The 26772-nt window shown below is 37.5% G+C and overlaps 1 protein-coding gene across 1 annotated transcript in view; it reads right to left on the reverse strand.

Annotated features, from left to right (window-relative positions):
• The window catches only part of LOC139726164 (uncharacterized), a 43416-nt gene extending 21258 nt beyond the window's left edge, over positions 1-22158 (reverse strand). Inside the window, exons 1-3 of the mRNA XM_071637242.1 lie at positions 21164-22158; positions 16197-16240; positions 12490-12564 (exon numbers count right to left, since the gene is read on the reverse strand). Of these exons, the coding sequence (XP_071493343.1) occupies positions 12490-12564; positions 16197-16240; positions 21164-21247 (203 nt within the window). The 5' untranslated portion in view covers positions 21248-22158. The remainder of the gene's footprint in view (positions 1-12489; positions 12565-16196; positions 16241-21163) is intronic.
• Positions 22159-26772: the final 4614 nt, after the last annotated feature.

Genomic DNA, 26772 nt, shown 5'->3' on the forward strand with positions numbered 1-26772 from the left:
TGAAACAAAAACAACAACTTAAAAACAGGCAATCCGAGCTATTTAAACAGTCTAGCATCTAATGGCAGGGTAAATGGCAATTTTGTGCGTTCGCAAGACGTCAAAACAAGCTTCAGATCATTTATCATCTATAGCTATATGCGGTCAAGTCACCATAAAATAATGGCGCGAGTCATAAAATTGCTGTATGACTTTTTGCCTTGAGGCTATGACGCTTTATCAATGCCCATTATACCTCGTCCATACCATGACGAAATCTGACTATTTTCAAATGCAAACCCATAGTAAATAACGATTTCGTCTCTAAGTGGCAGAAAGTGTCAAGGTCTTGATGACAAATAGACATTCGCCAGACGATATCAGCTAGTTTCCTTTTGACACTCGGAAGCAAGAACTCTTCAAAGACAAAGCAACGACCAATAATTGCTATATGAAAAACAAGCAATAAGGTATTAGGAATTGTTATTATTGACCGGTGAAAGCGACATCTTTATGCCAATTCAATGCCCCCTTCCTTGCAGTGACGGCAAGTCAGGTGTCTGCAATGGGGAATATATGCCGTCTGCTTGCATGTCGAACGCTGGTTATACCATGAGAAGTAATTTGTAAGTGCCCTATTCTGTATACCTTTACCAGCAAAGTGTGGTAATTCTATCACATTTGGTTCCGCCACGTATATCGCTCTCTGCTCGCCCACGCTGTTTATTCACGCCATCTAGGCTGCCTTGGACGAGAATATCGTCTTCAACCGCCCCCACCTTATTGAGGCTAAGTTTGCCCTGGCGAAATGCTGCTACTCATACTTGTCTTCAATGCGGCTTCACGTCCATGCCCGTGCGTATCGAATCACCTCTATCATTATTACATATACCTATAGGACTGCGGACGCCATCGTGTTCGGGAGCGAGCGCCAGCGGATTAACATTTAGCCCACATGTCAATGAGGGAGACTGGCTAAGCAATTCGCACGGCAGCTCGCACCATCCTTATACCACCGCAATACGTCGGCTTGTGCCCATTCAGCAAGCACTAACAACACGAGTTTAACCCACCGGGGACCGTCATCTTTAAGTACCATCGCCACTGCGTGTAGATGTAATAGCCTCGCCTTCGGTTATGATTTAGTCCCCGCCACAAATTCTCATCCATTCGGCTTTTGCCGAGCAGAGCTGACAAATATCATAGGCTCGTAATAGGCTCCACGATGCCACAAAAGACCACTTGATCCACCCTAAATCACGGCTAATGAATAATTCGCGAATATTGAGAACGCAGAAGTAACTGAACCGGCAGATGACTTATGTAGCATATCGCTCGCCCGGCAATACGGGATAGGATTATGGTCAATAACCATACATATACAGTTACTTAATGCGCGTCTTTCGTTGGCAGATTCACACTTTCTAAAATCCGTGTGAGATTATGTTACAGCGATGAGCTGTCCGATTGTTTTTCCGATATTTATTAACCTCCATTGTCTGGATAACCCACTGGCATGATTACCAGATGAGATCGGGTGATTCGTTTGCATTTGTGACAGGCGAACATGGTAATCCTCACCAAAGGCTCCTGGAAGAATTAATGCAAGAAGCAATCCTTTCTTGATGTCGCGCCAAACGCCTCTCTTTCTTTTTCAAAGACGGAATAAAAACGTGTCCCCCATTAATGTGTTTCTACACACTCAAGAAGCGATTGTCTATTATAGGGTGAAATGTCATTTCATATAACATGTTGGCTTCATCACAAATAAAGAAACAAAACAGTAGACGTTTCAAGAAATTTGGTTGTAAAATAAAGTAAACTCAGAACAAGATAAAGTTTGAAGAAACGGTATAACTATCGGTTTCAACTGCATTGACAGTATGCAAAGCTAATAAAGAGATGTTGTTATTACCTCACACCTGTTCTTCTGCTTTGAGAATTTAACTCCAGGAATGATACGTTTCACGTCAATATAAATCAGCAACCACTATACCGTTGAACTTTAAATGCACCTATATTATTGCTTACTACAGGACTCTGGATTAGGAAAAACTTAACGATAACGGGGATACCTATATACACACTCTTCCATAAAAAAGCACTGTGAAATCAAACCCTATATGTCACCAGATCTTGGTATAAATACCAAGATCTGGTGACATTTAGGCAACTAAGGGCAAGACGTATATTACTGCTTGCCAACGAACCCTTCAGATGTTTATAGGGGTTTTTTATTCGCGTGAAAACAAAAATGGATTCTTGCTCTATTTTGAAGTAATCGATTGTATGAGGAATGATTATGTCGAGTGATCTGACGCTTAAAGGAAAGCTAGCTATATTACTGTTGTGGGTTTTTGCTTTTCATCTTCTATTGAGGAACAGGACGAAAATGAAAAATATATGACTGCTTACTTGAATTAGATATATGAATAAATTCAAAGTTATTACCACCGAGTAGAATGTCTGTCAATTGCTATATCGGTTGCCACCGCGAGTCGGTTTGTGTGATAAGGTAACGGTTTCACCAACCGTATGCCAACGGAGTACCTCTCTTTTTTCACATGTTCACCGTGAATAACAGGAATGACTGAACTAATTGCTTTCAAGACGTGTTTGTTTGTTTGCTTGTGGGCATTATTCATTGCTTTGTTCATTCATGCCACAGGTATCTACCATAACGTCGTGCATACTTCAAAACGGATTGCGCCTTTTTCCCCTCCATTAATTCACTATCCGCGCAAATATCATTTTGGATTTTGCGCAGAAAGTAACCAGGTGGCAATACTGAAATAAGTGGACTTCACATTCAGTCACATGACCCTGCGCGTTTGTGTCGCCATGGATACCATCGTTACTATGGCCATGTTCAAACGATCAAGATCTTTTGGAGAAAAAAAACAACAACTCTACTTCATTTCACAATTTCGTCAAACAGTTAAATAATGTCATTATATCGAACATAAACTGTTACATTACATCATATGCATTTAAGTGTTTATGTAATGCATGCCCATGTAAGTAACATATGCCGTTACTACGGCAATGATCAGTGCAGGGCATCTGGATTACCCATAATGCCACACGTTTCAAGGTCTTGGCGGAAGTAGCTTTCCCGGGTATTCCAGGTGTTGTTTTGGCGCGCATCACCTGCTTCGGCAGCGACGTGAAGAGGTAATTGAATTATGTAAGAGCAACTCACTTTGGTTCATTACACGCCGCATTCTCCATCTCACACACCTTCGTAATCAAGTTTCCCCTGCTCGACGAGTAAAAAAAAAGAAAAAAGAAAAAAAGCGTTTGATACCTAAGCGATTCAAGTCTATCACACTATAGTCAGACAGTATATAAATAGACAGCGCACATTTAGCATTCAGGCGGAATCTGTACTTGCACTAACTCGGCTACCATCGGGCAAGTTGGCGATGCTTGATAACTTGATACATCGCATCACTGAAACATTTGCTTTCACTTATGTAACAACTCAATTTTCGACTCAACTTTCACCTTGGCATTACGTATAATGCTAGAATCTTGTATGGAGTAAGGACGGAGAGACGTCCTGTGTATCTGTCAAAAGAATACAGAAATGACACAAGAGATGAAGTGGTTTTGAGCACATGTCGTGGTTTAGGATGGTATCCGGCTTGTGCTAAGAATAGCTCAATGTTCCATATTCTATTAGGGAATCGAATTTAATGTCTAAACGTATACTGTTTCACTTGTGCCAGTCTCTGACATCTAGTTTGACAAACACACACACACACGTATGATTATCACACAAATGCTGCTTTTAAACTGAACAAATGATGAGGTGTTTGTTTTTTTTTTATTTAACAACTCCCCCTCCTCCATAGTATTAAAGATCAAAGAGCGATTCACGAGACAAGTATTCATATTCTGTTAGATGACGAGAAAGTAACGTGCACTGTCGTTAGTTTGTTTGTAAAAACTTGCACGAGCGGCAGAAAAAATCTTTAAAAAAGATGATTAATGATGCAGTATGACACCATGATGTATATTGAACGTGCATTTTTGTCTACAATAACGGTTTATTCTAGAAAGCGCTCCTCACATTCTACACCGTATTGGAAGCGTCAGCGAAAGAAGCTATGTACACGTGTATATGCGCCTCGTGTCTCACAACGCATCAAAGCCCTATACTTAATGTCTAATGTCGTAATGTTGAATGTCGTAATCCTCTTGTCACCTTTATTAATTGAATAAATCCCCCTTTTAAGTGGATAGGGTACAGAGGGCAGCCGACATATTTATGAAGTGTGAGATTATGATTATATACTTGGTACTTATACCTATATAATCACCATTATCTGGACATGTTTGCTATTGAGATATGCTTGTTAGGAATGAATTCACCTACAACGTGAGCCCAAATGTGACTCACATTGGTGTTTTGTGTTCCTGTGAGTTACGCCCTGTGGGGATGATTATGTAACAGGTTTCTTTTGATGCTCAAGGTACATTAACGGTCATACTGAAGCTATAGGCATACTTCGTATTTTTTATATAAAGTATATAATATAACAGACTTTACTGAATCATTGCTTGTTACTTTAGTATCTTCTGAAATGTAGTATGTGTTTGAGGAATATGTTTTCCTTATTAGCCCTATGAAGGAAAAACAGAAACAAAAATCTGTCAATCTATCTATCTATCTATATGTAATGATACTTGTAGTCCGCGTGTTGGTACCAGTATAGAAAAGGTGAAGAAGTAGAGTGGTAAGGCATTTTGACAGTCCAACAGTGCTATTTATTCAGACCAAATTTTCGTCTTCCTCATCTTTCTCAGGGTCGACAATGACAATTCTGAAAATTCATTGTAATATATACATATGTACATATATTACATATACGTAATATATGTATATAGTATGTATATATATATGTATATATATATATATATGTATATATATATATATATATATATATATATATATATATATATATATATGTACAGTTTAGCAATATACAGGATCTATCAATACGCGTCACTTCCCGTGTAACATTTTCAGTATCAAGCAGTGGAAGCGACATTTTCTCATTGCTCTGTGGGATGTGAAAAGTCAAATATTGTTATGATTTCTTTCTTCTCTTTTTTTCGTTTTGGTTGTATTTGGGTTTTAGACTCATTTAGAAGATCAATGTCCCCAACAACAGCGACATAATTTTCGATGGAAAAAAAAATCAGAGCGAAAGTGGATCTTTCATTTCTACCTAAATGTAGATATGTCTGTGTAGCCACTATAATATGACGGTTACGTAAGATGACGCACTTCCGTTCATGTCACGGTTGGGAGAAATCGTAGGAGTCGAGCGGTTTAGCTCTCGACGCGCTAATCGGCCAAAAAGTGGGTGGACTACACCCGTCCGCTCAAGAGCTCACGAGTTGGCCCTTCTAAACCTATCCGTCCCCATTAATATGTGTGGGCAAACGCCGGTCAATATTTGGCAGTCGTCATCTACTACGTCACACAAGGGACATCCCAATCGAGTGGTAAAACTATAAAAAAAAAAAAAACACACACACACAAAACTGAACTTGTGAACAAAACACTCATCAACAACAGCTCTTATTGACAATTTCTGACGGGTCAGGGGTGAAAGTGTGGGCTTTATCGCGAAACTCCACTCAAAGGACGGTAAAATTCTGTCATCTTGAGCTCAAAAAAAAAAAAGAAATACATACAGCACATCATTAAAAAAGGAAACCAAATTCGGAGAAAGTGATGTGTTCAATAAGCCAGCGATGTAAAGATCGGGAAACATGCAGTGCTTTTATCCTCTCGTGTGCGATGTTTATCACTCACTTTGAAAGGGAAGAGCGTATCATGTAGTTTCCTTGATCCTCCGCTGGCAAATGTCGCACCTTTCACTGGGAAAACATTATTTGCGGGGGCTTCATATAAAGAAAAAATATATGATACTCAATTCAATTCAATTTCAATTTTATTTTCGTATTTCTCGAACAACAATATATGAAGGGCGAGCGAGCTTGCGTCAGCACACACACACACACACACACACACATACAATTGTTTAGGTGTAACACTTTGTATTACTGAATTGGATGGGTATCAACATTTCCAATAATTAACTTACAGGGCCATTAGAGAAGATGTGATGGACACCTGGGCCCTGTTTTATGAAGAGTTAAAATTGATTATAAAGTTGATTTCAACTGTAAGTCTATGGCAACCTATGTGGTAAGGAAATTTAAAATCGATTTTATCTTTTAACAAAACGAGGCCCTGGTCCCTAAGTACCTCTAAGAAGTATAACGAGCATCTTGCACAATGCATCCAAGTGCATAAAATGTGATTCGTTATCATGAGTCATGATACAGAATTATCTCTCTTCATGAAAAAGAACTTTAATGTATATGTTTATAAAATTATCATACATGAAGAGCTTAACGTAAAAAAAAAAATACATCCATTTCTATCACTTTGAGATTACGTTTTCTGAAAAACAAAGAAAATGATAAAGATGTGTACGATGATTCTAACAGCATCTTTGAAAATCTTTTTCTTGTTATGAAATAAATGCAGTATCAGTGAAAAAGAATATTTTTTTTTTCTATTTGATGATTACCTCAAGAAAAAAAATCACTTAAAATGGCGTTTGTCTGTTTTTGAATTCAGTAGAGAGAGAGAGACAGAGAGAGAGAGAGAGAGAGAGAGAGAGAGAAAGAGAGAAATGATAAGCTGTATATTCGAAACGTTATATTTAATCACTACGTTTATTATTACTCACGGGCAGAAAATAATGTCAACGTAGAGCATTATTTACCCTGTCATTAGTTTTCAACCTTTCCCGCCGAAGATACAGAAGGTTCAATAAAGTTTTCAACTCAGATCTCATTGGTAATTAAGATTAATTATTCGCTATTTTATTTCATTAAGAACAAAGAATACAGCACAATGTAAAGAGGCTACGTGTTGCCAGGTGCTCAATTTATGTATTCCAGAGCCGATTACTCATACAATAGCTCGAAATATCAACGACAACCGAAATCAGCGACAGCCGATCAGCATGCAAGATTTCTTTATAGGTGTTATCATAAGATTTGCAGGTGTGGCGAATTGCTGTGACAAACAGTCATGTTGTCATGACATCCATGAATTAGTGAGAAATTCTTTTACTTGCATTCTTCTTTCTTTTAAGTTTATTGATTTTTTTTCTCCTTGTATTTGTTTAATATTGGAATATGTCTGTCAAGCGCTGAGGAAGCATGATGATTTATGGCAATCCGTATCAAGTGTTATGCGGGAGAGTCAAACACGAACTTGGTTACACCTGACAGCAGCGATTGTGAGCAGCCCGGTGATGCGGTCAAGAAATCAATATCAATCACATTTTTTCGAACAGATAAATTAACATACATCTGAAAGCATGTTCAGTGCAGCGAAAGTTGAGCAACATCCAAAACCGATGATTTCCTTCCAAATTGATTTTCTTTAACAAGGGCCGGGGGATTTAAGGCGCATCAGTGAAAAGGGTCTTTCTCCTAGATAATGCAGTTGTGACGTCAGTAGTGGAAAGGGCACGTCATTGCGAGTGCGACCTTTCATTCGCACGCTTTCTCTTTCTAAAAACCCTTTCTTCCCTCCCAAACAAATCAAGGACTTTGTCAATTCATCGATTTCTTTGTTAACCCGATGGCTGATTACGATCCTCCAATCTCTCCCAAGTGTCTCAATAAACCATAAATTAGACGTACTTCACTTTGAAGCGCCTGTCGTTTCATCTACGCGAACGCATTTCCAAATATAAACAGCAAAATCTTATCTCTTTGGTTTAGATGTTGCATATCAAATTGAAACATGTTATCAGACAAAACCTTTGCCAGGAGACATAGACGAAGTAGACAAAAACAACATGTTACTTCTAATTACATCCCAGATGGACTGAACTTGCTACCTTTTCATATATCGACTCAAAACATGTCCGAACAGCCCTGAAACCTGACGAAAATGTCAAATGTGAAACAAAAAAACACTAAAAGAGAAATGTCACAACATCCCTGCAGCCGGATTAAGACCCAGACGACTTAAGCTAGCCTACGCGAAAGCTGTGAGGAAACTTATAAGCAACAGCTATGGGCATATCACCCTTTTTCAAGGGGAGGTTGTTGCTACGGGGGAAAAGAAAAATCGAATGTCGATTCCTCGAGAAGTCATGTCTAAACTTGACATTGTGATGACCTCGTACTAGGAGCATCAGCCAATAAGAGAAAGGGAGACCTCGTGACAGGTTGTTGACTCTGCTCGCTTTTGAGGTTTTATTTTTGTCTGTTTGCTTGTTTGCTTGCTTATTTACCTTTATCAATCCTGCGACCTCTTCTGAAACTCTCTTTCTCTACATTCTATTCATCTCACGTCCTCTCTCTTCTTGTTTATCGCTTCCAATTTTGTCAGTTTAAATACATGATACATAATACTCGCTAAATTATTTTTTTTTTGTCCTGCCAACTCTTATATAGCTCTACGCCAATGTCAGAAGGTAATAGTGTTTGCGTAGAAACCTCTTGTTTGGCAACTTGTTTTCGTCAATATTACTCGCACAGGTCTCATCGATTTAAAGTGTGTGCGAGCTAACAGAGAGACAAGTAATGTCGCTTTCGACATATCGGAATTTTGCTCCAAGCAAAGGTAACGTTGGCAACGTGAATAGCATAATCAAGTGATTATGCCAAAAAACTCAATTTGACGTTTAAAAATGTTTATTGCAATCACTGGGGTTGGGAGAACATTAAATGTGTAAGGTGTCCAGTGCCATTTAGTAATGATACTTTCAAAAAAAAAATCCTCGCCTTATTGTCCGGACTGGATCAGAAAATGATATTTTGATCTTTGTCCCAATGAGAAACCATACATGAAATGAGAATGAGAATAAAAAATATGTTATTATCTATATATATATATATATATATATATATATATATATATATATATACACTCAGCAAAAAAAGAAAGTAAACACTTTTTCAAGTTTATATTACTCATAGAATTTTTGGTGAAATGTTAACGTATTATATACCATATGGAAGGTAATTTAATTGGCTATCAACTTGATAAGTCAATAAAAAGGGAAACTTTACACATGGGTGAACACCTTTGTTTTTCTCTTCCAAGGCACAAAAGTGAAAATTGCAAAAATGATCAAGTTGTCATTCATGCGTAAATGCTCTTCCATGTAACAATAAGAACAAAAGACACATTTGACACAATAATGAACATGGATTCAGTTGCAAAAAATATACCTATGATCTCTATAAATTCTTTAAAGCCCAAAAGATCAATAAAGGCTAAAAATAATGGAGGAAAATGAAGAATGTTCTGTCAAGTCCAAAGTCACATGAAATGAGAGAATAAGCAACATTAACAAAAATGGTAGAATTTTGAATTCAATATTCAAATTAGGAAAATTGTAAATCATATTTGGTTCTTGAATTTGTCTTATGAATTCTGAAATTACTAAATTGAATGAATGAAATAAAGATATTCTGTTCATTTAATCATCTTCGTGCCCTTACTCCCTATGTCACTTGAAGTTTTAGTTCAGTAAAAATTCTTTTTTCCGCCCTGAAGTTTCCCACTTTTATTTTGTTTGAGGTTAATAGGAGATTAAGAGAATATAAACTTATTATTGCCATTTCTTTGTGTCTCTCATTGTGTTAAACTGGTCTTTTGTTATTATTGTTGTCTTAAAGGGCATTTGCAAATGAAAGACAATACGTCAATTTTTGCAATTTTTACTTTTGTGCTTTGGAGGATAAAAACAAATGTGTTCACTCATGCGTAAAGTTTCCTTTTATATTGACCTACTAGATTGATAGCCAATTTAATTGCTTTTAATATGGTACAAAATATATTGATTTTCATGAAAATCTTCTTTGAAAATTTTGAACTCGAAAAAGTGTTTACTTTCTTTTTTTTTTTTGCTGAGTGTATCTAATATATATATATATATATATATATGTACAGACCCTGCTTCCCATCAAATTTGTTTGTTTGTTGTTGTTGCTGTTGTTGTTGTTGTTTCCCCTCCCCCTCCAATCCAAATGTTCCGCTCACTCGGAAACAAACAGACCGAACGAGGGAGTCAAAATTGTTCATGGGCTACGTCACGAGAGAAAGTCGAAGAGACCGCCGCCAGTGGCGATTGTGACGTCATAATCGAAAATCGTGATAGGCAAGGGTTTTAGCCTGTTGAATGAGAAAGGAGAATAACAAACCTCTATACCCAACAGCAGGTATGAAAGGAATTAACTCGCAGCAATTTCCCGTAATGCAGCTCCGATTCAAAACCAAAATGATACTGATTAGAGGCATTTTCATTAATCCTAGCCGTATCATTTGCGTCATAAATATGAAATCTGTGCTTATGACACGGCTTTTCCATCATTTTTGTTTTGCTGTTGCTGTTGTTGTTGTTGATATGACACCATCACTTCAGTAGCGTACTGTATTATATGTATACGACCTATTTACGCTGTTTGGGCCGAGAGCGTGGGTTACATAGGGAGATATCCCACCCCCATCACTGTTAATCAAAGTGGAGGCATCTATCTTGAGGAAACGATGGCTCCTTTCATATTTGGGTGGTTTTTTTTTTTTCTTTCCGCGTAAATGACGCACAAGATGCCTCAAATTTGCCTCCGCTCACCGGAAATATCAATCTTTTGACGTCACTGTTAACCCTTCAGCGCGATGGTCATCGCCAAATGGCGATTATATGCCCCGACGCATTGACCGTTCGTTTCGAGACAATCGTCAAGGAAAGCGAATAGCGATGCCCCGCACACCAAGGGATGATTTCTTCATTTTGTTGCAGCACAGTGTTGAATCAAGGAGGTACTATATAGGTGAGCTCGCCTTTAGTGCCTCGTTGGTTGAATGAAATCACGACACAGAGATACCCTCCAAGCGAAATTGGGCTAACATATGGCTGTGCATTACGATGAGAATTCATTCAGTTCCATTAATGTTTATATTTGGGGATATATAGACACCTATGAGATAATTATACAGAATTCGAGCTTATCGAACTGAACCGCAATATCCGATTTGTTTTGACGCGAAATTCATCCTTGCGATATCTTTGGCTCGGTTTAATTTTTCTCAAGTTCTGAACATATGGAATTAAATGTATCTCTACCACCTCCATTAAGACCTAGCAAGTGAGGGGGAGGGGATTTTATTGCTTATCAACCGGCGCCTGTTTCAATTTCCCGAGAGATATATCCGCTTTTAAATGAGCGATTCCGACGCATGCATGTGTTTTTGTGTTTGTTTCTTATCATTTTTTATATTGGAAGAAGCTATAATACTCATAAAGAATACCATGCGCAAGTGTTTAACAAGTTCGTTACATCATTCCACAGCCGTGACAGCCTTGTACAATTACTACAAAGTGGATATCTGATATACATGATCTATACTTCACACAACAGACAGAAGACCACTGATGCTACAAATGGCGCCAAGATAGTTGATGGCATGTTTAGAAGAAAGAGAGAGAGAGAGAGAAGAGAGAGAGAGAGAGAGAGAGAGAGAGAGGGGGGGGGGGAGTGGGGGGTGAAAGAGCGTTTACTTCGAATAAGGGTTCGGGGCTAGGGGTACATCGAGTTAATGACATCGCGAACATGAGTCCATTTCACGGCTGAAGTGTATACCACGACGATGCAGAAACTCTTTACCTAACTTTCTCATGCCTCGCTGATGACATTGATGTATAAACTCTATTGCTGTTCACTATAGCGAGAGAGTCTTTCAATGGTACGAGACGCAGTGAGTTACGATGCGGGAGTTGTGTGCTCAAAGAAGAATTCCACTCCAAAATTTCTTCATTTTCATGAAAAGAGAGAAAAATCATCTCCAGAACAGTGCAAAAAATGATCGAAATCTGATAAGAAATAAGGAAGTTATGATATTCTGAAATTTCAACAATTTTCGGAAAACACTTCTTGACCAGTCGTTATAAGAATATTCAAATCAGCAAGTTGATGATGCTCTCACAATTTCTTATTCATTTCATATATACACAAATAACAAAAATCTCATATTTCAGGTGTATAGATATCAAACTCGTGTTAAAAACACCCAAAATAAAAGAGGAAGAAATTAATGTTACTTCTATGGTATGGGAATGTGCTTTTACCTGCATTAGCTAGAAATAACATTTTTTCCGAATTTCATAAGTAACATACAAAAAGAATTGTGAGAGCAGGACATCATCAGCTCGCTCATTACATTGTACATTCATAAGGACTGGTCAAGAAATGTATTCCGAAAAAAAGAAATGTGAAATTTCAAAATGTCACATCTTCCTTATTTTCTTTTCCGATTTTTATCATTTTTGGCACGTTCTGGAGGAATTTTTTTCTCTCTCTTTTGGAGTTTGTATATTTTGGGGGTGGATTTCCTCTTTAAGAATATAATCAGTTTCAGTTAGCATAAAAATTTGTCATAATTTCTGAACTTACTTTTCAAGTTCTTGCTCAAAGGCCCATATGAGTTGTTTGTCGAGGATGTTATCTTCCGGCTCCCATGTATTGAACCTAGAAAACAAAACAAAACAAAAAACAATCATCATAGGTGATCAACCAAAAACTACGAGATAATCACCAGAAAACTAAGTAATAAGAGGCAATTTAAGCCGTCTTAAAAGATGCAAAGCTCCCTGTGGTGGACTGAGAACCAAACTACTGTCGGTATCAGGGCGTAAAAACCTTTCAGCGACAATACCGGTAAACCAGCTTTCTACAGTATAGTGATTAATCGGGACTGGAGTTAGGTTCATGTGAAAATATATATATATATATACCTTTGTGTGTCTGTCAATCTGTCTGTCTGTCTGTAAGTGTGTGTCTGCTTGCTCTTTTGTTTTGTTTTGTTTGTTCGTTTGTTTTTGCTGCGCGTGCGTAGCTTATATAATCTGTGAAACAAGTTGCCTGTGTGTTACATCATACTATATGATATGCTTATGTGTAAGTAAAACAGATATAAAGGGTAGTCAAGCCGTCATGTCTGTTTTGACTGACGCTGTCTTCATAACGTTGTGTCAATCTCTAAACAGTTCACGTTTATTTTCCACATAAAAGAACTTAATGCAAAACACACTTACACAAACATACAAACACACAAACACAAACATACTCAGTGAAGCTGATACGTATACATGATACAATGTATGTACCGTTCCATTTGTGTTTGTGTTATTTTTATTCTATTATCAGTCCCTGATTGTATGACATTTTTGTGAACAGAGCCCCATGGAAGACCAGAAGTGACTGTCATTGTCACTACTGAAAATGGGCTACCCTCCGTATGTATAGCGCCGTCGTTTCTTCTGAAAACTGTAACACTCCAACAGATCAAAGAAATACACATATTTGGTATGACCTTTGTACCAAATTGTCATGTATACTATATCTTCCAACAGACGTCAATACTAGTATACTTTCTCCCATGGAAAGGAACAGTGAATAGTAATCCTCAAGTACCATAGAACCATTTTCAGGTAGGTGATTACGCCAGTAAGCTCCTACCCTTACGTCATTCCCTGTACAAACACCTATAGACTTATGGGACAGATATTCTGTCTGTAGTCGGCACATAATGGTTGTCGATTCAGTATTGTAATTCAGTATTGTAATATTCTTTGTCTGCAAATACAAAATGAGACTGATAAAACAGCGTTGCAAGAGGCACTTTGAAAAAATCAATCCAAAGCGAGAAGATGATGCTTAATTGAAACACATCTGAACGATCATAATGTTGTATTAAAATGCTCACTATTGATATTGCTGGTTTAATCAATACATCTGTGTGACTGATAAGTGTTATCGATCTAAAGCATTCAGACGACTCGTAATATTTCCTAGAATTGGAAGTTATTACAGGACAAATCCGTCACCCATCCATAAGTTTTGCTTTTAAGTTCGGTGGATTTTTAATACGCCACACACGATTTTTTTTGTTGAATACGGAATGCCAACAGTTATGCGAGTTAAAGTTTTTTTTTTCCAACTTATAACAGTTTCCCTACTGGACACAGAAAACGCCGATTCCTGTAGCGTATAACTACGAATGTTTCACTCCTACCAGCTATAAATGTCTCCGAGAAATAAACACTTCAAATTTCATTTGTAACGGGACTAAAGATGACTCGAATATACAAACGACGTATAAACAGTAGATACTCAAACGCCTGTTTCGTGTTTGCTATATCATTTTCTATATCTTCTTGGCGTACATCCGAAGAGCAATCAGCGACGTCAATATCGATACTGTCAACGAAAGAATCTGCAGTCTCACATCAGAGAATATCTTGTGACGTCTATAAGTACCCCTTGTTGGTCGAGAGACATCTCGCAAGAAACAATTGGACATGGATCAAAACATGAAGAGCCTTTATCGCGGTACAGGTAAACAAGCTGTAGCCGCGTGCCTCGACTTTTCAAAGGCTAAGGAAGCAGGGGCCTCTGTGTTTGCGTTTGATAACACAACGCCCATCGACAATAAACATGACACTATGCTGACTGAAAGTCATTCATTCCTTCCTCTTTTTCTTTTGTCGATGGGGATTGTATTAGTGTTCCAAAATAGCATTGCGGGGATCAAAGCTGAAGTATGCCTCAATATTGTGTGTATACCATAATGCTAACGTGTATAATAGGACTTCTAAATCATATTGACAACGAGTTCGAAATGTCAGTACTATTCGAGTATATAAATATACCATGTCATCGTGCAAAGTAATAGTTACAAAAGGCACCTGAATGAACTATACTGTATACCTTCGGAGAGAAGCTCCGGAGAAAAACACTTCGTCGGAGACACCCGACTTTGTCCTATTGATTTGCAATCACTTGTACTTCAAAAACACCGTTGAAATATTCATCTTTAGATTACCAATGAATCTACAGCTTTCTTTGCGGATGCTCTATTAGTGTAATTTTATTTTTGTATTTGGCATAGAAAAGTAAAAATCTAAAGCAAAGGTGAACAAAATGCATTTCATTGATTTGTCGCAATATTTATGGAGGGAGCGGATTTTATCATAGACGTGTAGTACATGTTTGTCAATGATCCATTATGCTTCCAATGTTTGTTTACCCGATTACGGCACTTGATAATTTTCGTTTTTAAGGCACTGTATATTATGTTATGCTTTGTCTTTTTTAAACCAGGTTTTGTGCTACCTTTAGTGCTACTGGTATGTAATATGTTTCACTCGCAGTGAATTGTATGCATCAGATTGACATCAATATTAATGTGAGAAAGAATCGGGCATTTTGGGGGCGCAGACCTGTTTGAGATAAAGATCATTCACATGAATCGGAAAATAGACATAATGAGTAAGGGAATATAATTCCCGTGAATTCAGATGAATCAGAAAAAAAAAATGTATATGACATATCAAGTAAGGGACTTTGATATTCCTTGTATACCGGTTCATTCCTCGTATGTTGTAAATGTTGTTTGTGATAATATTCATGAATTTGTAAGATGTTTGTTTGTTGTTGTTTTCTCTGTTTTTGTAGTTCCACATCTCACACACTACACACTAAACATATTTAAAAAAAACCTGAATGTGCCCAAAACAACAAATACGAAAATGAATACATGTGAAATATAAGGAATGTATACATATTAAGCATTTCTGTAAGGGGTAGGTTCCAAGAGCTCATTTTATGTGAATTCTTACATGACTTTTACAGTTTACTGCAATAGAAGATTGCCGTATAGTTTGATTTTCACTTCATGTGTAAATCCGTTCATTTGTATTTTTTCCTTCTAGTAACATAAAAAATATGACGTATATAGGAGTCATAGATGAGATGTATAATTACAGAGTCAAACGAATAGACATGGTTAAAAAAGAAAAGAAATAAAAACGCCCTCCCTCAAGATACTGTCATGTCTCCGATATATTATTCAAGTAAATATATAGGATTTCAAAGTTTCCCATGCAGACTAAATGTCTGCTATATCACGTACAAAATAGATATCCGATAATGCGCTGCTTTAGGTGCTGACACAAAATAATAGTGATCGAGCGTTGCCGCGTCCAGAAAAACAGAACTGAAATATTCGTGCATATGACCTAAAAATAGATTGTCAAAGTATACGAAATCATAAACAGTCCATGCAGAAGGCCAACAACAAACAAAGCGAAATTACTTACTTGCTAGGCCAGCCATGCCATTTCACGAAGTATTCATACCGACCCTGTGAACAGAAAAAAAAAGATGGAAAGTCAACGGAGAATTATCAAAAAGAAAAATGCTTTCGTTAAATCGACAGGAAGTCCAGAGTTCCCTTGAGCAATAGCAAGGGTCGATAATCTAAAAATACTTATTTTTTTTTCAAATGGCTAGCTTCCTTACGGGTATTGTTGGATAGTCTTGCATGTGTATGGACACAATAACGACGATTAAGAACTGCGGATATTTTTTCTTCCGTGATATTGACATTCCTCGCGATACCCAGTGTAGATAATGACCACTTGCACAAACACGCATGTATTTATTTCTTCTTCTTCTTTTTAAAAATCGATGTTTGTCTTCTTTACTGTAAAATCGTTTCACTCTTCAATGTGTATACCACTCGCATATAGACGAATGAGAAAAAAAATGAGAAAGCTTGTTCGTATATTGCACATTTATTTTGTTTGCCTATAGGTTTGTTTGTTTTTGTGTAGTTTTTGTGTATACATGTTCTCCAGTGCATTCTCAGATTTCTGTAGAGATTTAGACAGACACGCATTATAAATTCTTTTAGCGGCTATGCGTGGGAGGGCATGCACTGTAGATCGAGGTGCGTTGTAAAACTGTTTTTTTCTTTTTCTTATTTTTTTTTTAGACTGTTATGCCTGGAAATTTTCCCCAGGTGTCTGGGGGAAGATGAGACATAAAATATGCCAGAACAATATGTAGGATAGGAAAAAAAATTTGTTCCAAGGATAGAGGGGATAGCGAAGATGATATCTGAGAAGGTCTCATTCAGATGGTTTTATGTCATATTTCCATTATAGGGGTTTACAGATGCCTCTGAGGAGGTTATGCATGAAAACAAACAAGTAAACAAACTAATGAGTGACCAATTAGTAGTTTCATCGTCCTTTCCAACTGAAAAAGGTGTGTGCACTGCAGAGACTGGAGCAAGCCAAATCAGGGGGCGAAAAGATCCACCTCACCCAAACATAACTTGAACTTCCACACAAACTACACCTCTCCCCCCCCCCCCCCCTCCACACACACACCCCACACATCCTCATCCCAACACATATCCACTCACACCCCCACACACATACCCTGTACATATAAATATAGATGTAGATCATCCCACCACCCGACCCGGCACAATCCAGCCACAATGCACTCTGTAAGATGTCATGCAAACCCTACATCCGATGGTAAAGTTTAAAAACACTCATCGATTCACTGGAGGTCAGGTCAAGTCAATGCCAAAGAAGGCTACCATCTCAGAAATCGCCCCTGAAGAGCCAAAATCGACAACAAATGGCAGCGTTACTAGTACGTTACAATGTATATTGTACTACATGCACTACATGCGACTACAAATAAATAACGCAATATGGCTTTCTATATACAAAAACACATAAACAAACAAACAAAATATGGCACCAATAAGCATTCAATGTACTTGGTCTATTACAATGGCCTGAGGATTGCATGGAGGAGTTAAATCTCAAAACGCCATTTCTTGAAATGGGAAGTTAATTTATTTTTCTTTTTTGCTATATAATATTCAATTTCCTTCTGTTTTTTAACAAAAGATTTGAATGCTACTGTATTGGGGAGTCTATTACCAAACTTGCAACTGTAGATATGATATTTCATTAACAGAAATAAATATGAAACAAATTTATCATTACAAAATCCAAAAAGTTTCTCGAAATTGGTTACATTATTGATTGAACTGTTATACCGTGAAATTATGTCAAGGAGGTCTTGCCAAATTGGGGTAACCTTTTCACATTCACAGAATAAATGAACAATTGTTTCCTCCTTTTTATCACATAGGGAGCAGTTAGGAGATTCCTTCCACGCAAGTTGTCATGTTCACTTTATATCATTATACAATGAAAATGTTCTCGCATAAAACGACAAAGAAAAAACAAAACAAAACAAATGATTCATCGCGGACATTATCACATACAAACAAGAAGGGAAAATAATATTTTGGGTAGAAAAAAAATAAATGTCGCCTTGTAGGTTCCAGGTACAATACTGTACACATGTATTTGTTTTTTCATTGTATTGGCCACAAGCTGCGAGGTCAGTCTTGTAAAATATCAAACATTTTCAATTGAGCATGTTACTTCAGTACAATGTATTTACTTTTCAACACACATAATTCACCCACACACATAGACAAACAAACACACACGTACATTTATGTCTATGTAATAATTCTTTTACATATATTTATATCAAAGATATTATAAAGTAAAGTCATAAAGTGACACAAAGACGACAGAAATTACCATAACCTACACAAACACCTGTGACAGTATCTTTTTTTCTCTGAATCTCGTTCTCTCTCTCTCTCTCTCTTTCTGTACACTTATACACGAATATTATAATTCGTATGAAATATGCTAGATATACACGCAAACGTTTGCCATGATTACATAGTTCATAATTAATTACTGATAATTAATGCAGGAAAGATCATTAATTTCATTCAATAATTTCTCACACACCTCACCTATATACAGTGTAGCATCGGTTCCCATCAAGGATCCGTGTGGCGCCCTTATACTTGCAACTTTCAAAGGATTCCTGAAGACTTACTGATTTTATCCGTTTACCTGCCACTCAGCTTTGTAAAGCGCCATACACTTGTACAAGAGAGCAACTTATTATCATTCTTATCACTATGACATTTATCAATATCATTGACATAACGATTTACACAGAACGTTACTTTCCTTGTCCACAGACTAAATTTACTCTGACCTATACCAGTTAAGCCTATGGTATTTCAAATGCCTATTCATTGTACTGGAAGCCGATGGTGAAACGCCTTTTCAGCCCATGTCATTTTCGACGACCGTACAGAATACACGGCATGAGATAAACGCCTACGGATGGCCCCCTGTAACTTTGTTTTTATAATTTTATGCCTCTATCCCATTTCGAATTCGATAAAGAAACAGGTGCACCACAATGTGGAGAGTATAAAGCGTAACGCATTCGTTGCGTGAGGTCGCCCGAGGCATTCGACGGTTCAGGTACACACAAGTTGCGTGCATTAATTAACCTGTGACGGGTACATTGTTCGCACGCATGGCCGCCTTCTGTGATGCAACACGAGCAGGTAGCTCGGGTCGGCGTCTTTCAATTCAAATTCTCCAAGTCCGTTTCGTCATTTCTAAAGTAAATGGGGCAATACGCATTCTGTCTCTGTTTCTTTTCATTTCAGTTTTGCTACGTCATTCATACGTCGTGGCGCTTCATCCATCATCAGCGTTTTGACTGATTCAGATGTTCCATTACTCAAAGAACTTATGACACGGTTGGTTGCTGAACAATAGTTGTGATCAGTCATTGGTGAAACCATGACAATTGGGGAGAAAAAAAAAATCTTGGAATGCAACGGCGATGCAAGATTACTAGCTGAGATCAAATAAAGTTGTTCATAGTCACCATCTTTCTGTACAGAGTCCAATAATTGCTGGTTATGTTGCTTGTACTTGATAACGCGTCTACAATAGCTATATACAAAATGACACGACTACTATTCTCTTTGATACCTTCTTATTTATACTTGATATGTGCCGCGTGACCTTTGATATTGATACAGGGTTTTATGTTCTTCGCACAGTCATGAACATAACCCGGAGGGAAAATGCAAATATAGACGTATAACGTGAATTACACATTTCTCTTCCAACATGTCGAAGAATTTATTAATGGTGGGGGAAAGGCGTTCACATCTTAATCTCTCCCATTCCGTGCGTGTTGACACTTGACATTTCATACTACAGCATATTACTCTGTGTGTGCTTTCAACCGTTAAAAAATTTCCTTGTGAATGCATAATATACATGTAATCATATATAATACCTGACACGGGGATACGTAGATATATACATGTGTCTTTGAATATATATCTTGATGGTAACAAATCTGAGTATAACATTAGCAAAACCGCAGTACAGGGTATGATATTCATTGAGAATGAGTTGAAGCAGATCCATAATTATGTGGGCGGGTTTTTTCTTCCTCCGAATGGCTTTTAATGTCATTTTAACGGCCTAGAAACAAGCGCGACTTGATTCAGCGGGACTATGAGGAATTTGTTGTATATCATTTTCAGTCAAGGAATAATGGCGAAGTATCATTATTATTCGTTTTTAGAAACATTACTAATATGTCAACGCTGAAGAGAATGTCAAAGAAATGGACAGTCGCGTCAATGGCTGTTCCAGAACTAAAGAATTGTCCATTTCAAGGTTACACTGCCACTATCATAACGTCATAAAGTATTCGAGCTCTGAATTATTTTATACATCACACACGCACAAATTCATGTTTGTGCTGGTGTATCCTTTCTGTAAGTATAGTCTGGGTAAAAGATATTGTGTTTACGAGCAATGACCGCAGTCTTGCATTAAGAACATTATATCAGCCTGTATCCTTATCAGTTAGGGGCCTATCATGTTGAACAATAGAGTACATTACTCAATCATTGTAACACTGTCACCATTTGCGGCATCTGTATCGTTAATTCTCTCCTTAAACATACAAATATCTATTAATGTGGTTACTTAGGTAAACTACACCATGCTTCAGGCATATTTACCGTATCAGTATATGTATTCTGCAAGTTACCATAACCATTTGTAAATGTATCTACACATAAATGCCGCTTGAGTGTTTGGAGAGAGAGAAAAAAAAAAAGACAACAAGTATATAACACGCCACGGTGTCAACCGTCTACTGTTCCCAAACAGTAGCTTGTTAGCAAATTGCTTTTTTATATCAAGGTGAGTAGGGCGAAAAGAGAATGGCATCGCATCAACAAATATTCATAACACACTTTCTCATAGCAACACGCGCTAACAACACCTGCCCACGTATGTTACGACCAACGTTCTAAAAAATCACGGAAAGTTCTTACCTTTCTCCATCTTCTCTGTAGAATAGAATCAGCTATGTAGACCTCCTTCCCAAAAACACGTTTTATTTCCGTCTCGTTCAGCATGTTGGTGATCCGATGAATAAAAAATGCTGTATGATTATCAGATGATATCAACACGAGTGTGCATTGAAGACGTCCACATGCGACGCAGGTAAAATATCAGCTGGGCGATTCGTGTTCGCATGCACGCCGACGAGGGACAGGAGAATAATGAGAGCGACTGTCAACAAACCGACGACTGGCGCGTGCGTGCGGCGAATGCTCTCGAAATCTCATCCAGGCCCTCTTACGAAGATGGGCGCGAGGGGAAGAGATAGAAGGTAAAAAAAAAAGCAAGACGTCAATCTGCGAAGATGCTGAAGGGTGGGTGATCCCAAACTTAATCTGAAAACATCCGTCTATCCCCTAATTCTTCGGCTACCCTCCAAGCTCGCTGTTACGTCGGCACAGTTGGAGAGGGACACTCGCCGAGTAGAGGTGCTGCTCAGGCTACCCTAGCTTGCGGTTTCTATGAAGTCCCGCAACGTTATTGATCGGGGTTCTTTTCAGCGGTCGAATCCTTCTCACGAATTAATTGTATCCACTAATCGCTGCTATCAATACTGGGGAGAGAGATAGAACGAGAAAGAGAGAGAGAGAGGGGGGGGGGGGGGAGGAACGGCAACACCTTGTGACTACCAGACGTCTGTCTATTTTCTCTTGCTGTGCCGACGTGTTCTTAAAAATCGTGCCAATAAGGCGTTTTATCCTCCTACCAGCTAAAAATGATAGAACGTACACACGGGTGTTTCTTGCGAATCACACTGGTCGATTGTTCAGTCCATTCCAAAGTGGACGGCCGATTAACGAAGCCATGTGAGCCGCATAGTATGCATGTTGTAGAAGATCAATGAAGTGTCCATGTCACCGGTGATAGGCTGAATAAGACGAGAGAGGAGGGGTCATGACGAAATGCTTATGCTGTACACGCAGGTCGTTTGAGGCGAAATTACTCAGTAAATCCACTCTGAAAACACACGGCGCTCTCCTGGTCGATTACACTTTTTACACACACATGCGCGCGCGCATGCACTCACACACACACACACACACATACACACACACACACACACACACACACACACACATACATACACATACAGACGAGAAAACCACATGGCGTATCCAAGCGTGGCGTGTGCTTGCGATGGTCTGGGCACATCTTTGCGACACCACGCATACTGTGCATATGGTAGATTAAATGGAGTTGGTGACGTCACGTCTGACCCTAGTAACGCGGAGCGTACGCCTGTTTGCTCAATGATGTCACTCACCTATTCAGTGGTTTGTGTCGCCGCCTGCAATGGATAGCCCAGGTAGCGACGGTTGGTATGGTATCACTTTTAATCAGTCGCCGTTGCTTACATGTGGTGTAAGATAGTGACTGTGCGCAAATGTTTGCTTATAGGTCAGCGAATAAGGAAACATGGTAAAAACAAACAGTCTAAGACTTCAATAAAAGTGGACAGCTTTCTATTTGAGCAAATGACTGTGACAAGGTGTATCATGAAATTTTTTCCTCAATAAAAGATTGTACACTATACGGTTTTACAGTTCATTTAACAAAATAAGCGCACATTCAGTACAACTTTATTAATGATTCCAGAGTAACATATGGACCTCACAAAATTTATGACAAAAATATAGGAAATGATTCTTTTTAGCCTTCATTCAGTCATTCTAAAGGACTGAAATAAATGGTGGCTGATGGGGCTGTAGAAACGGGAGGGGACATCTTTTAAGTTGAACAGCGAAAACAAGCAAACATTATCGTAAAAAATTTCATCAAAATCGGACATAAGATATGAGAGTCATGGAATGTCAAGGTTTCCCATGTTTATATATGTATTATATATATATATACATATTCATATATATATATATATATATATATATATATATATATATGTATATATATATATATATGTATGTATATATACATCATTGATATTTGTAGAAATCACATAAAATAATGATTTAGAGGAAAGTGAGTTTTCATAGCCTTCGACGTCTCCTACGGATCTGAATACAAATCTTTAGTAAATGCTTTTGTGTGTGTGTGTGTGTGTGTGTGTGTGTGTGTGTGTATGTATATATGTATGTGTGGGTATAAAATTTCACAACGAATTATGTACCACAGATTAGATCCAGCATCTCATCAAATGATTTGAGAGTTTAAGTCACTTGGCAATGACAACTTTAAAGGGCAGGTATCTGATACAGTTAAGCAATTTATGCAATGAATTATTTCTGATATCTCTTTAAGACAAAACAGTGGCAGTGGTAAGCAATGACATTTTTATCTTATCTACTGTCCATCTCATCAAACAATTGAGAGTTCGAGTTACTGAATCAGCAAAAACGATTTTAAAGGGCAGGCAACTGATATACAGTTAAAAAAGCAGTTAATCCTATAAAAAAATGACTTATCTTATGATATTCATTATATTACAAAAACAAAAGCGGTAAACAATTACATTATTATCTCATCTACTTTGCATATTGAATGCGAGCCTCTCACTGCTCTGTGAAAACATGTGAAAAGCAGCGTTCTTATTTTATGCCCCATTTTAACGAAACTTTGCAATTTGACTTCACTCTATATCACAGAAGTAACCTACTATATTATAACATTGTATATGGGGAAATTGTGGTTTTACCAAAAACAAACCCAATAATACTTAAAAGAAACAAAAAGAGCCACAATAGTGGACTCGATGTGTTCGTACTGTAAAATGTGTATCTGCTTATGATAATGGTCTCTTGCAATTCTATTGCACTGAGACTTGCTTAATTTGTCTTTTGATCAGCAGGTACGTGAAATCTTAGAGGAGTGTGTGTGTGTGTGTGTGTGTGTGTGTGTGCGTGCGTGTGTGTGTGTGTGTGTGTGTGTGTGTGTTTGTGTGTGTGTGTATATGTGTGTGTGCGTAAAATGACACCTGCTCGTCTTTATTATGTATTTTCAAGAACAAACAGTGCAGTTTATGTTAGTCAATTAGTTACCTGTTTCCATAAACATTATTCTCTATAACTTTTTGGAATGACTTTGAGATAATGACAAAAGGACTGCAGAAATGAATTGAAATCAAAATCAAAATCAAAATCAAAAGTCAGCTTGAAAGCACGTTTTCAACTAATGATATGGGCCTGCTGTGAAAGTTAACTTCATTTATACAGACATACTTCGTCTTCTTACACCATACCAAAATTTGTCGAGTTGAGATCTCATTATCTGATCAAATGAGTTAATGGATCATAATCTTTGACCATCAAGTCTACATGTTTGTCTCATATTTTTATTCTTATGGAGGTGAAGACAAACAACCATTTATAGAACGCAGCATAATCATGTAAACGATGATCGGAATACTCCCATATTTGCAGTTCATAATTCCAGATCTATATCGATTCGCTGAAGTCATTTTCTACCATTATCTTTTAATGCAGCGAGAGCGGATATTTGTATATTATATGTATATATATATATACATAAACATCTTTCTATCTTATCATTTTTGTAATGTCAACACGGTGTGTAAATAGGACTTTAGCTCATTGGTCGACAAAAATATGTGGCAGAAGCAGATGTAAAAGATTACATGTGGTGTTTTTTTATGTTACCTCCCTAATGTAAAAATTTTGTCAATGCTGTATCATAACATTTACATGGATTTGCCTGTATTCTATTTACTAAAATGTGAGGGTAATTAGCATGTTCACTACGAGTGATCACACTCAAAAGTGCATATCTCGCCCACGACTTACGTCAGGACTGCTAGTTGCCAACTTCACCGAAGAAAGCACTTTTAATTGAGAATTGAGAGCCCGAACAAAGATAGGAATGAAGTGGAAGTGGACAGGGAAAAGATGAGGGGAAACGATAAAGAACAAGAACGTTTTGAGAAAATGAGGACAAGAAAAAAGAAGTCAATAACGATGATTGAAAAGGTAATTTGATTTAATGGAAGAAAGGTATACTTGAAATTTGTTTTCCATCTTTTCTAACAAGTGCCATTTGATTAATTCAGTGTAATAATTCATGCATGCCTCTTTTTTAAAGTTCAGAGCAGAAGGCAAGTGTAAATGTTCCGTGTAAGACTATACCCTATTTCGTCAACAAAGACTGCATGAAAAAGCAAATTGCCACTTTGGACACACTATCTTAGTTTTTATGACGCCTGACACGTATGACTGAGGGCGAATAACGAGCTATCTTCCAAACGTTGTAAGGAAAACATGAATATATAATATATATATATATATATATATATATATATATATATATATATATATATTTATATATATATATATATATTTAGTCACTTTTGACATCAGCGGATTAAATTCACCACATACTGCAACTGCCTGTAACATGCATAAGCGAGGAGTTTGTGTTCAATTGCCTTTAAATTCTGAATCCCTGTGCTCGGGACACAACAACAAAACAAAGCAAAATTTGGAAGGTCATTAATTCAAGTTCGAGACAATAAAAGTCCCAAAGGGGGTATACGCCTTCAGTGAGGTTGAACGGTTAGGCCCAATGGTACTTCACAATACAAGGGTACTGAGTATTCGATCTAAACGGAGTGGAGCTGGACAATTTGATCTCAATAATATCCAATGTTCTCTGTCGTGTCGAGGAGTCATGGCTTTACAACGCAGCGAGAATGATTGTGGTGACGGAATCTTCCAGGGCTTCGCTTGCGTCGGAGAACTTGGCATCGATTTATGGAACTCTTACGCATTTTCTGGATTTAGAAACAGCAGTCTACTTTGTATTGATGCTTAAGGCTTCGTACTAAAAGAGCGATTCCCAGAAATCACTTATCCGTGGTTTGGCGCTGTATCAGTACGATTATAATTCTGTCTATCATCTGTCTCATGAGGAAGAGAAAAAAAAACCAACAACATTTATTTTGAGCCCTTGTTGTTCCTTCCGTTGCAGAATTTCCAAAAACCTCTAACTTGCTAGATTGATATGATGATTCCTGAATTAGCAACTCGTTTTAGAAGAGTGGAGTTCCAGTTTCGTTGTCAAATTGGCAATCTTTCATGTTCATATCTTTCTGACTTGATCCATATTTAATGAATGTAATCAGATCGGTCTAATCTTTCTCCATTAACATATCGGTTACAAGATTCTGCGTTGGTAGTTTACAGACAAGATGATACATGTATATGTTGCTTGAAGGTACATGTCATTTTAGAAGCAAAACCGCCCAAGGAATTGATTAGGTAAACGAAGCTTGTCGAATTTCTCATTTGATTTCATTGTTGTTGTATCATGATTTCATCATTTCTATTATTATTACGATTTTGTTGTTGTCATTGTTGTTAGTGTTATTATCATTACTACTACTCTTACCGCTACTACTCTTACTACTACTACTACTACTACTACTATACTACTACTACTACTACTACTATTACTACTACTACTACTATTACTACTACTACTACTACTACTACTACTACTACTACTATTACTACTACTACTCCTACTACTATACTACTACTACTATTACTATCACTACTACTACTACTACTAC

The sequence above is a fragment of the Diadema antillarum genome, unplaced genomic scaffold (genome assembly GCF_040938485.1).
Source record: "Diadema antillarum isolate AM-2024a unplaced genomic scaffold, OU_Dant_1.0 seq00000079_RagTag, whole genome shotgun sequence".
NCBI lineage: Eukaryota > Metazoa > Echinodermata > Echinoidea > Diadematoida > Diadematidae > Diadema > Diadema antillarum.